The sequence below is a fragment of the Rutidosis leptorrhynchoides genome, chromosome 10 (assembly GCF_046630445.1).
Source record: "Rutidosis leptorrhynchoides isolate AG116_Rl617_1_P2 chromosome 10, CSIRO_AGI_Rlap_v1, whole genome shotgun sequence".
NCBI lineage: Eukaryota > Viridiplantae > Streptophyta > Magnoliopsida > Asterales > Asteraceae > Rutidosis > Rutidosis leptorrhynchoides.
In genome coordinates, this window is record NC_092342.1 from 337,927,659 (window position 1) to 337,941,269 (window position 13,611).

The window sequence follows — 13,611 nt, forward strand, 5'->3', positions numbered from 1 at the left end:
TGGGAGACTATTTAATGTTTCAAACCCAACCTGCTTACTCTCCTTGTGAGATTCAAAGAAAAAAGATGGTTGCAAAAACTGAAACTGAAATTTGGCAGTGTTTTTGCTCAAGCTCACATTGAATTTACTATTTGACAAAGATTTAGCTTTAGCAGGTAAGATATAGATCGACAGATTGTGAATTAACTTTGGTTTTCGTTTCTACGTACAAAATATAGATTACCCCTAAATATAGATTTAGGCATCCGTTACCAATCGAGTAATAATTATCAAAGAAAAGTTGCACCATCTTAAGTATTTGGTTACATTCATACAGGACAACCATTTTTATATTTGAATTGATATGTATCTTTTAATCTTCTATGGTAATGGTATATAAAACAATTGTTTTACAGCAATCAAAGGTTCTGATCGTTTCCAGTTATTATTGTACCAAAATCATATCAACTGAAGTAGGGGCGAGTTTAGTATGTGAGAAGTGGGATCCTATGACCCCACTAATGTAAAAAGAATTTATATAATGTATACTTTGTTATAATAATAATAATAATATAGATATGGATAGTCAATTTTGGTGTATACATATAGTCAATTTTGGTACACAAAGTATGTATTTTTATATTGAGATTTTAGGCTATAAATACTCATGAATACAAGCATTAAACTTGCACCATTTCTCACACTTACAAAGTGTTTCTTTCTTTCTCTCCATTATCATCTTTGTTCTTACACTTCATTATTAGTATTCTAAATCAAGAATCAAATCACTAAAGGTAGTTATAAGCCTACTGAATTATAACATCAAGAATCAAACCACTAAAGGTAGTTATAAGCCTACTGAATTATAACATCAAGAATCAAACCACTAAAGGTAGTTATAAGCCTACTGAATTATAACACGTTATCAGCACGATAATCTTAATACTAAATATGGTTGGCTCTGCCACCAAAATGATATATGGTCGGTTATACCACCAAAATGATATATGGTCGGTTATACCACCAAAATGATATATGGTCGGTTATACCACCAGAATGATATAGGTCGGTTATACCACCTGAAAAAATATATGGTCGACACTGTCGCCAAATTTTCATTTATGTTTACTAATATTTATATTTTTGTTATATAACATTTATTTATGATTGCTTACACATGGTCGACACTGTCACCTACTTATCATTTATGTTATATTAAATTTATGTTTAATGTTTATATACTTATGAATATAAATTGACTCTAATTTATCATGATGTTTGTTTTAATTTTTGATAATAGAAAATGTCGAATCTGGAAAAGCTTAAATTTACTCCTTTAGAATCAACTGGAAACAACTACATGCCATGGGTTATAAAAGTAAAAATGCATCTTAAATCAATGGGCATTCTTGAAACCATAAATGAAAACAACACTTGTTCTGAAAAAGAACAAGCTACGGCATGTTGCTTTATTCATCAACATATTGATGAATGCTTACAAAATAATTATGTGACTGTAGAAGATCCCCATGTTTTATGGGAAGGTCTCAAAAGCAGATTCAATAATCAAAGAGAAATTTTACTTCCAGCTGCAATGGAACAATGGAGAACATTAAGGTTCCAAGACTTTAAGAAAGTAAATGAATACAGCTCAGCTCTGTATAATACATGTTCACAACTTAAATTCTGTGGACATGAAATTAGTGATGCAGACATGATGGAAAAAACTTTCTCCACAATGAATGCTGCAAACATCACAGTGCAAAGAAATTTGAGAATGCTAAAGTTCAAAACATATCCTGAACTTAATTCATATCTCTTAGTTGCAGAGCAAAATGATGAGCTATTAATGAAAAATTAGCAATCCCGTCCTACTGGTACACTTGCAATCCCTGAAGCAAATACTGCAAATAATTATAAACAGGGACAAGGACGCGGGCAAGGTCGTGGTTATAATAACCATCACCATCATCATGCCAAAAGCCATAACTATGGTAGAAACCATCCTTATGGTAATGGTAATGGGCGTGGACGTGGTCGTGGTCGTGGCCGTGGTGGTCAAAGAAATAGTAATCCACGAAAATATAAATATCAACCACAAAACAAGCCCATTAAACAAGATGTTGAAGAAAATTCTTCTAAAAATTCTGAAGAATCTTGCTACAGATGTGGTAGAATGGGCCACTGGGCTAATACTTGCCGAACATCTAAACATCTTGTTAAGATGTATCAGGATTCGCTGAAAGGTAAAGAAAAGGAAGTAAATTTTGTGGATAATATTGATCCAACAGTCACTGAGAAACCATCTGATTTATATGAAGATTTCTTGAATGTTTAAGTTGTGTGTCTTTTGAAAAATAAACGATTTAATATCGTCTGTCTTTGTCATTATGTTTGCTAAATGTTTCAGTACTATCTATTTGCGTTTAAAATATTGTGTAATATTAATGTACTCACTATTTATTTCTTATATATGAAGTTCAATATGAATTTTGCTGGAATACAACATCAATCAAGTGGTGGAGATCTCTGTATAGCAGACAGTGGAACTACACACACTATACTTAAATCCGAGAAATATTTTATTGATCTAAAACCAACGGAAGGAACTATACATACAATATCAGGACCTGCTAACTTGATAAAAGGGATAGGAAAGGCAAATTTCATACTACCAAATGGTACAAAATTTTTAATAAATGATGCCTTATTTTCTCCCAAGTCAAGCAGAAATTTATTGAGTTTCTCCGACATATACCTTAACGGGTATGATTATCAGTCAGTGACAACAGAAAATGAGAAATATTTAAGTATCACTGACAAGAGTCATGTGGTTGAAAAACTGCCAAGACTTAGTTCTGGATTACATTATACACATATAAATGTACCAGAAATACATATGGTAGTTAACGAAAAATATATTGATCCTGGTGTATTCAGTTTATGGCATAACAGATTAGGCCATCCAGGATCAACAATGATGAAAAGGATTATTGAATGTACTCATGGACATCCACTAAAGGATAGAAAAATCCATCATGATACAATGGTTCCATGTACATCTTGCTCTCTTGGAAAATTGATAACTAGACCCTCACCACTTAAGGTTGAGAAAGAATCACCAATGTTTCTTGAAAGAATTCAAGGTGATATATGTGGACCAATTCATCCACCATGTGGACCATTTAGATATTTCATGGTTCTAATAGACGCATCTAGCAGATGGTCTCATGTTTGTCTGTTATCAAGCCGTAATGTGGCATTTGCAAAATTTCTTGCCCAAATTATTAAATTGAGAGCTCATTTTCCTGATTACACCATTAAAAGGGTGAGACTTGATAATGCTGGTGAATTTACATCTCAAGCATTTAATGACTATTGCATGTCTATAGGAATTGTTGTTGAACATTCTGTTGCTCATGTGCATACACAAAATGGTTTAGCCGAGTCATTGATTAAACGTTTACAGTTAATCGCTAGACCATTGATAATGAGAACAAAACTCCCTGTATCTATATGGGGTCATGCAATTTTACATGCTGCTGCATTGATTCGCATCAGACCAAGTGCAAGTCATAAATATTCCCCCCTACAACTTGCTTTTGGTCAAGAGCCAAATATTTCCCATCTTAGAACATTTGGTTGTGCAGTGTATGTTCCAATTGCGACACCACAACGTACAAAAATGGGTCCTCAAAGGAGGTTGGGAATATATGTTGGATATGAAACATCTTCAATATTAAGGTATATTGAACCTATGACAGGTGACGTTTTTACAGCACGTTTTGCTGATTGTCATTTTAATGAAACATTGTTCCCTAGATTAGGGGGAGAAATGAAAAATAAAGAAAATGATGTTTCATGGTGTGAACCTCAATTAAAGTATCTTGATCCTCGCACAAAAGAATGCGAGACAGAAGTTCAAAAGATAATGCATATACAAGAACTTGCAAATCAATTGCCTGATGCATTTACAGATACAAAAACGGTGACAAAATCATATATACCAGCAGTAAATACTCCAGCTCGAATTGAAATTCCAAAAGCTGGCAATAACGTCACTCATGAATCTTTGCCACGTCAGAAACGTGGAAGACCAATCGGTTCAAAGGATAAAAATCCTCGAAAAAGAAAATCAGCTGATAATGAAGTAAAAGAAAGTGTTCAAGAAGAACCACAAATCAGTACTCCTACTGCAGAGGAGATTGATGATGTCAATACAGAAATTGCAATCAATTATGCATATTCAAAAATATTATGGAACCGAAATGAAATGAAAAATCTTGATGAGAAATTTTCATTTAATGTTGCATATGACATCATGAATAATGATGATGATCCAGAACCAACATCTATGGTTGAATGTCAAAATAGACATGATTGGGCTCAATGGAAAGAAGCAATACGAGCTGAATTAGAATCACTCAATAAAAGAAAAGTTTTCGGATCCATCATTCTCACTCCTAAAGATGTGAAACCTGTAGGATACAGATGGATTTTTGTCCGAAAAAGAAATGAGAAAAATGAAGTTACAAGGTATAAAGCTAGACTTGTAGCTCAAGGTTTTTCTCAAAGACCGGGAATTGATTATGAAGAAACTTATTCTCCTGTTATGGATGCAATTACTTTTAGGTACTTAATCAGTCTGGCAGTTTCTAAAAATTTAGAAATGCATCTCATGGATGTTGTGACTGCTTATCTATATGGATCACTTGATAGTGATATATATATGAAGATACCTGAAGGATTTAAGGTACCAGAAGCATCAAATGCAAAACCCAAAGAAATGTATTCGATTAAATTACAAAGATCTTTATATGGGTTAAAACAATCGGGACGTATGTGGTATAACCGATTAAGTGATTACTTGATAAGCAAAGGGTATACAAATAATCTTACTTGCCCTTGTGTTTTCATTAAGAAAACAACATCCGGATATGTGATCATAGCTGTTTATGTTGATGATCTTAACATCATAGGTACAAATAAAGAGATCCATGAAGCCATTCAACTTCTAAAGAAAGAATTTGAAATGAAAGATCTCGGAAAAACCAAGTATTGCCTTGGTTTACAAATTGAGCATATGCCTAATGGTTTACTTGTACATCAAACAACATATACTGAAAAGATTTTGAAACGTTTCAATATGGACAAGGCAAAACCATTAAGTACTCCTATGGTTGTTAGATCACTCAATGTTGAAGCTGATCCATTTCGTCCATGTGAAGATCAAGAAGACATTCTTGGACCAGAAGTACCATATCTTAGTGCAATTGGAGCTCTTATGTATCTTACAAATTGTACAAGACCTGACATTTCTTTTGCAGTTAATTTGTTGGCAAGGTTCAGCTCTGCTCCTACCAAAAGACACTGGAATGGGATCAAACACATATTTCGATACCTTCGAGGAACTACTGATTTAGGATTATTTTATTCTAACGAATCAAAACAAGATTTGGTTGGTTATACAGATGCAGGTTATTTATCTGATCCACATAAAGCTAAATCTCAAACTGGATATGTATTCCTAAATGGAGGTACTGCAATATCATGGCGTTCTCAAAAACAAACACTTGTTGCTACATCGTCAAATCATGCCGAAGTGATTGCATTACATGAAGCTACTCGAGAATGTTTTTGGTTGAGATCAATGACACAACTCATTACTGATTCTTGTGGACTAGAACGCGATAAAAGTCCAACAACTATCTATGAAGATAATGCAGCTTGCATAGCACAGATGAAAGAAGGGTATATCAAAAGTGACCGAACAAAACACATACCACCTAGATTCTTCTCATACACTCAAAATCTCATTAAGGACAACCAGATTGAAATGAGATATGTGCAATCTAGCAAAAACTCTGCTGATCTTTTCACGAAAGCACTTCCAACTGCTATTTTCAGAACACACGTTCATAACATTGGCATGAGACATGTTCAAAAGATGTAACAGCTGAAGCGATGTCTACTTGAGGGGGAGTCAACTCCATGCTGCACTCTTTTTCCCTTAGCTAAAGTTTTTTCCCACTGGGTTTTCTTTAGCAAGGTTTTTAACGAGGCAGTAATTTATAGTTGATCTTCAACAAAATAAAATTGCTATCCAAGGGGGAGTGTTATAATAATAATAATAATATAGATATGGATAGTCAATTTTGGTGTATACATATAGTCAATTTTGGTACACAAAGTATGTATTTTTATATTGAGATTTTAGGCTATAAATACTCATGAATACAAGCATTAAACTTGCACCATTTCTCACACTTACAAAGTGTTTCTTTCTTTCTCTCCATTATCATCTTTGTTCTTACACTTCATTATTAGTATTCTAAATCAAGAATCAAATCACTAAAGGTAGTTATAAGCCTACTGAATTATAACATCAAGAATCAAACCACTAAAGGTAGTTATAAGCCTACTGAATTATAACATCAAGAATCAAACCACTAAAGGTAGTTATAAGCCTACTGAATTATAACATACTTCAAATTGTTTAGCATACCATTAAATTTAAGGATAGGACCCCATATATCTTGAAAATTAAAGGTTTTTTTTTTAGATAAACAACCACTAAAGTACCCTTAAAATATAATTAGCCTTGAAATTTTTTTCGAGAAACCCATTGAGTTTTCATCGTGAATTACTGAACTGAAGCCTCACTCATAAATCATAATGCAATACTTATTCAATTTTTACCCAATAAAATAATAGATTACCTTTACATTCTTATTGTTTTAAAGTGATGACCGCACGGCCACCAGATTTGCCATATTTTGTGCGAATAGCAGTGCTTCTTCTGATTAACTCAAAAGGCTGCTTCTGCCCTGATGGCAAGCCTTGCCACTAAGTGGAAAGTTTTGAGAAATGGAAAATGGAGCGAGCACATAAGCTGCATCTTGGTTCCCAGAGATATGATTAGCGTCAAGTTCTAATTGATAGAAGTGAAAGAGTCCAATTCGTGTTACAAATTTCACATCTTTGATAGGTGTTGACTTCAATCGGTAACATGTGCATATGCTCGGTTTCTATTGGAATGTCCATCAAGATTAAAATAAAAATTTGACTACAGTTGCTTACCTTTCTAAGCAATTAGCCCATTTTTAATTTTGATCTTCAGCCCTTGATAACAAACTTTGTGTCCTAGGGTATGGAGAGTCGACGATGAGGCTAACAGGATTGGTGTAATACTCACTTGGATCCCAACTAGTTTAACCTGCTACCCAACCTGCTCAATTTGTCACACCTCTGATTTAAAAAGTGGTGTGAGGAATTGAATTCTGTTCCTTATTATCTTCAAACTAAACTTCATCCAATCTTTAACAAGAACACTCGAAAGAGAAAGAAAAAAAAAAATACTATTCTTTCTTAAGTTGATTTCCAAGAGGTTAATTCAGAGGGTATTACATCCTCATTACAAGAAATAACAGCTTGTGCCATTAACTTACCAAGCCAAGCATGATACAGCAGACCTCTAGATCCAAGACCCGAAAAAATCCAAAACTTACTCTCATGCGGTTGACTAATAAAATCATCTATGCGACCTAAAATTGGAAGCGACCCGTTTCCTGTAAGAGGCGGCATTGCTCTTAGACCCGCACTAGCTCCATCAAAAGCCCATTTCCTTATGCCTGGATATACTGCAGACGCTTTTGGTACAAGTTCTTCCATAGCTTTTGAAGCTTCCTCCATTGAAACACTTTGTGAGTAGTTGCAAGATTTCCATTCCCATGTAGAACCCAGGTATAAATTTCGAGGATTTTGTATGGCAACCCAGGCGTCTGACAAAATTGACGGACTATGGTCGGGAAATTCTTCTCTGAGACATTGGTTATGAACAAAATTACTTTGTTGCGTAAGTTCGATGTAGATAAATGCATAAGATTGACACAATAAACTAATCTTTGATTTGTAGTCAATTATGTTTGCTCAATTGATTTGGTAAATACCTAATATTTTCAGGAAGATGTAAATGGGCAACAACACCTCTGCAAGTCCTCAACGGTAACCTTCTCGACAGCTCTGGGAGGAAAGTGGATCTGGCACCCAAACATACAATAACTGCATAATACTCCCCTAAAATAGAACATGTAGAAATATTATTATTAGTACATTTCATAACAAAACATGCTGACAAGATACAGATACACGAACCCAGCGATTATCACATACCTTCTAATTCAAGAAGATTGTCAATAGATCTCTTATGGAAATTTATCTTCTTTTCACCAAGACCATTTCCAGAAATGTCTTTTGCTAGAGTTTCACACGCTACATATAGGGCCTAGTCATGGTAAATATGAATATACAGCACTTAAAATGGAATAAAAAAGGAAATGGTCAAAATATGCATATAGATGATTAGATGATACTATATAATCCTCACCTCAAGGTAGTTTTGGGGATTTATATTTACAGCATCAGGCATATAAAAAGCCGAACTGGAAGGTACACATATATCAGGCACTAAAGTCCGGGCTGCGTCTTCATTAATAGACTTTATTCTGCAACTGGCAAGACATTTCTGAGCATTCTTCAAGTTTGAAAAACAAAATTATCATGTGGTTACCAAGTATATTATTTCATATTTGTGGTCCAATTTCTAATGTCAAAAACTTACATCAGTCATTGCATTCATGTTCTTCAAGTTGACTGTTGGTCTCAGAATACCCCTTCTTCGTGCAATAAAACCGTTCGAGTTCAGATCAAATCCTCCGTTCTTCAAGCCCGGTACCTTTACACGTGTTGCTGATTCAGCAATACTTATAAGCCGTAAACTCTCTTCCCAACACTCAGCTGCCCGCCAAAGAGGCTTAACTACAGACGCAGACTTGTTAACCCATCAACATATGGAATACGAACAGATTCATATTCCTAACAATGCGTATCGAAATATACAGTGGTAACAAAATGTAACCTTTAGGAGAATAAGGATGAAGAAGTCCTCCAGACACTCCAGATGCACCACCGCCAATTCCGACTTCATCAAGAATATCGACACACACATGTAATCCTCTAGGACTGTGCTGCAAAAGTAGGCCCCACACACACACACACACACACAACAAAATCAAAACTTATTCTATCATCAATATGTATGAACATTGAATCTATTGTTCTTCAATTACTATCAACAAAACCTAGGCTTCTTCATTCAAACATACAACTATCACAATTCATAACTACATACACATATATATACAGATAGATATAGAGTAAGTACTTCTAGCAAGTGCCATGCTACAGATAATCCAGCAAAGCCTGCTCCAAGTACAGCATATCTACACATTGATATAATCATCGTGAAACTGATACATATAACTACTGTAATGTAATTATTGCAATTTGATTTCTGAAGTTCAAAATTGAGACTAAAAAATTAGGGTTTTGGAACTTGAACATGTGTTCTACTTAATTAACACCATTAGTTTCCAGAATCAATACCTGAGGGATTGTTGAAGGATATGAGAAGAGGAGGAAAACGCAAGGACTGGAGTTGAGGTTTTTGGAATACGAGTAAGACGCGAGGTTTTGATTATTGCCGGAAAATTAGAGTGCCACGTCAGCATCTTATTACGGTTTATGGTCGTCGTCGACGGCGGTGATAAACTTTCGCCGAGAAGCCCGGTTTGAAGATCGGATGATAACCTGACCTGACTACTTGGAAAATAGTACAACATATAATGCTTTATGTACAATGAATTGAAAAGTTGCACAATTAAGCCTCCAATGCTTTTCAAGTCAAGTTTTGGATTATAACACCATATTAATTTTAATTTGGGCAAATTACACATATATTCCCTCTTTTCCTCCCGATCTAGAGAATCTATTTCATTTGAATATAAAAAAAGGGAATCTATTTTTAAAAGTTAATCACAAAGAGGGGCGTCATTAACTTTTGTTAACTTTCTCAGTTAAGTGTCAACTTCGCATAACATGACAAGTCCTTTATCGACCAACATTTTCAACTAAGCGACTTCGACGCACGTTTGCGGTTTCGACATGCGTTTTCGAAGCGCGTTTATTGAGACGTGTTTTCGACGCACGTTTTCGAGACGCTTTTTTACCAGAGTTTTCGAGGCGCTTTTTCAACTCGCGATTTCGAGGGGTGTTTATGAGGCGCGCTTTTTGGCGCACGTTTACGAGGCGCGTTTTTAGAGGCGTGTTTTCAAAAACGCGCCTCAAAATCGCGAGTTGAAACGCGCCTCGAGAACGCTTGTCGAAAACTATGGTAAAAAAACGTGCCTCGAAAACGTCCGTTCAAAACGCGCCTCGAAAACGCGAGGTCCAAAACGCAATTTGTCGAAATCGCAAGTTGAAAATGTTGATCGATAAAGTACTTGACATGTTATGCGAAGTTGACACTTAACTGAAAAAGTTAACGACACCCCTCTTTTTGATTAACTTTTGAAAAAAGACTTCTTTTTTATATGCGAATGAAATAGATTACATAGAATAGAAAAACAGAAAAAATATGTTACATTTTTATGTAATTTACCCTATTAATTTTAACTTATCAAGTGTTGGTTATAGCATTAGTTTAACATAGTGTTGGTTTTGTTTTCTCGAAATATGTATATTAGACGGTGTATGGTGTGAGTTGTTGGTGTGGATTTTTTGTTTACAATTATGTGACGGTGTGTTGTTGGTGTAAATTTTTTTATAATTATGTGGCGGTGTTGGTTAAAATGTAAGGTTATGGTGGTGGAATATGCCACATCAACAACCCACGGTGTGGGTTCTTTCCCGTAACAAACAACCTTATAACATGATCAAGTGTTGGATTACACATTATGTAGTTTTCAAAATCTATCACCTCTTAAATCACTTTAGCCTTAACACATTTTCGATGTCGTAGAACAAGATTAAAATTAGTTTTATTTTATATGGTTCTTATGGATACTTTTGACCTTTTAAATTGAAATTTTTCAATCATGTTGTTCGGAAAAGGAATTTAAAAGTACTATGAATGAAAGTTAAAAAATTTCAATAATGTTATCAAAATGACGAGAAAGTTATTAATTGTTGATCGTACACTGATGAATGAATAGTTAGTTCGTTTGTCTCTGAAAGAAATGTATAGTAACTATATAGTAAAAACATAAAGGTACTATGGTGAGAGGATTAGAATTTAGAAGAGGAAAATCTCATGAGATGTATGTTGTATTTAGAATTTTACGTATTTTATTTATTGAAAAAAAAAAAAAAACGATAAGTTTCGGGTCATTAGCCAAGTTTGAGTGTAACTTCAAAACTTAACTTTGTTAATCAATTTAATTAATTTAATTGTAAGATCAAAACAAGAACTTATTCATCAAATCAAATCAAATTATTTTAATAAAATAGATACATTATACATCGGCTTAAAATTTGTATATAATATTATTATAATATACATATTAAACATAGTTGATATTTAATTTAATATAAAATAAATTCAAAAGATAGATGCAAAGAGGATAATGCTACCAACACGAAATTAGGTTAGACCTATATAAGATTTATGATTAATATACTAGCTTTCAACTTGTACATTGTACAAGATACAACGTAAATGGATAAATATGCCACATGAATAATTTAAAGTTTTTTAGTCTTGCACGTATGCTACTCTTTTTATAATTTATAATTATGAATTATGATCAAACTAAATAATACGGAGTAATTAACTAAAATTATATTTATAATTAAGTAATAAATTATTATTATTATCCCTACACACTAAAACACATAGCTAGATTTGTAGTTTCAGTTACATCTAATCGCCATTTTCAGTTTGCGTTCACACTACAACTGGTCCCTCAAATCTCTATACACTAAAACACATAGCTAGATTTGTAGTTTCAGTTGTTTTCAGTTTGCGTTCACACTACAACTGGTCCCTCAACTTCGATTTACTTTACACAACAACCCCTCGAGTTTACACTTTTTCGGAGGTTGAAAGCGTAATTATATAATTTTTTTAAAATAAAAGAAACTAACTCCACCCGAAATTTTAACGGACCCTATCTTCTCGCTCGATGCGAGTTAAATTTTTCCGAAGCCACCGTTCAACTCGAAAAAATCTGATGAACACAACGTGACTAACTATACGCTAAACGGACATCGTTAAAAAAACACTAAATAACGGGCCATATATTGTCGCTCGGTGCGAGTTAAATTTTTCCGAGACCACCGTTCAACTCCAAATAATTTTATGAACACAACGAGACTAACTATACGCGAAACGGACATAGTTAAAAAAACGCTAAATATTTCGGGCTGTTTTTCATACATATACATACATGTCCAACAAACAACCCAACCTACTAGATATTTTAGGTAGCAAACAACGTATATCCAAATTTGAGAGCGCGTTGAATACAACCGCAGCAACGCACGGTCCAATTTTTTTCTAGTTTAATCCTAATATGAAACAGTTGAAACACGTTTGTGGCTAACAAGTGTCGAACGTGCCCCTCTCCGTAAATAAGCATGTGATCTAACCATTCGAGTTATAATGGCTTATTTAATAAACTAGTGAAATAATTCGTGGAATTACTGGTTTATTTAAATTAAATAATTTAATGACTTGTTTTAGGTATTACGTAAATGTAATTGATAAAGTCATTTATTATAATGACCCGTGAAACCACAGATTCGGACTAATAAACTTGTCTTTATTTTTACAAATATATAGAAACGAGTATTTTCGCATACATATGTAACGTAATTAATCTCATAAAGAGAATTAATATTTGAATATTAATAATATAATAATTATAATTAATTATAATCATTATAATAAAAATAAATCATAATAATAAAGATTGTTCAAAGTTGAAAATTTATATTTTCTCTAACAACTATTAGTATAACAATTATTAGTAATAGTAATAACAAATGTTTTTTGAAATTTTTTTAGAAAATTAAAATATAATTATTATATAAAGGTTGTACAATATGCTTATAATTTATAAATGTGTTCATTGGTTGAACTGTATAAGATTATACAAATTATTTTAAATTTTGTGCATATAGTCATGTAGTTGTTTTATCATAAGGTTGTATATTATGTTTCAAATATTGTATATATGGTCATGAAGTGTTTTGCTCTAAGGTTGTACATAATCTTTCAGATTTTGTATAATGGTCATGAGAGTATTTTATTTTTCTTTCCATAATAATATAGGAGTTTAATTTTTTGTTTGCATAATTCAACATACTAATACGCTCCATTGTTTTTTAATTTTTTTTTCTAATTATATTTAATTTTGTTATCAAGAAAATTTTAGGGATGAATTAGCATAATGATGATATCATCATTAAGGATGGATTAGTCTAATGATGACATCATTATACCATTTTAATAGAAATTATTATAGATTTCATCGTAAGTAATCTCTCTAATATAAATTTATGACACGTGACTTATATATACTTATTCTCTCATTTTCTATCATTTGTATCATTATTAATTATTAATCTTATTATGTTTAAAATGAATGATGAATGATGCCAAACTTAATGAATTTCCCTTTACTTTCTCTTAATTGACTTTAGCTTACTATACCTACCTTGAATATACTATTATACTATTATACTATTATAAATATAAAGCCAATTCTGTCACATTACATTCATGCGAAAATT

At 33.1% G+C, this 13,611-nt stretch overlaps 1 protein-coding gene across 3 annotated transcripts; it reads right to left on the bottom strand.

Moving 5' to 3' along the window:
- Positions 1–7,294: 7,294 nt before the first annotated feature.
- LOC139872463 (uncharacterized) lies at positions 7,295–9,683 on the bottom strand. 3 transcript variants are annotated; one of them, XM_071860339.1, is made up of 8 exons: positions 9,424–9,683; positions 9,203–9,260; positions 8,897–9,005; positions 8,600–8,796; positions 8,366–8,512; positions 8,152–8,263; positions 7,929–8,055; positions 7,295–7,798 (listed from the first exon to the last, which is right to left on the bottom strand). In XM_071860339.1, the coding sequence occupies exons 1-8, from the start codon at positions 9,657–9,659 to the stop codon at positions 7,348–7,350; spliced, it is 1,437 nt and encodes a 478-aa protein (XP_071716440.1). In that variant the 5' UTR covers positions 9,660–9,683; the 3' UTR covers positions 7,295–7,347. The 3 variants fall into 3 exon arrangements, with proteins under 3 accessions (XP_071716440.1, XP_071716441.1, XP_071716442.1); XM_071860341.1 differs by having other exon boundaries at positions 7,297–7,798; positions 8,600–8,791; positions 8,897–9,000; positions 9,424–9,558; XM_071860340.1 differs by lacking the exon at positions 9,203–9,260 and having other exon boundaries at positions 7,296–7,798; positions 8,897–9,000.
- Positions 9,684–13,611: the final 3,928 nt, after the last annotated feature.

Excerpts from the sequence above, each read along its gene's own strand:
- LOC139872463 (XM_071860339.1), bottom strand. The coding sequence starts at position 9,659 with ATGTTGTACTATTTTCCAAGTAGTCAGGTCAGGTTATCATCCGATCTT. Across the intron at positions 9,006-9,202 it reads TAGCATGGCACTTGCTAGAA|CACAGTCCTAGAGGATTACA; the intron begins GTACTTACTCTA and ends CTACTTTTGCAG. Across the intron at positions 7,799-7,928 it reads CATCTTCCTGAAAATATTAG|AGAAGAATTTCCCGACCATA; the intron begins GTATTTACCAAA and ends CCAATGTCTCAG.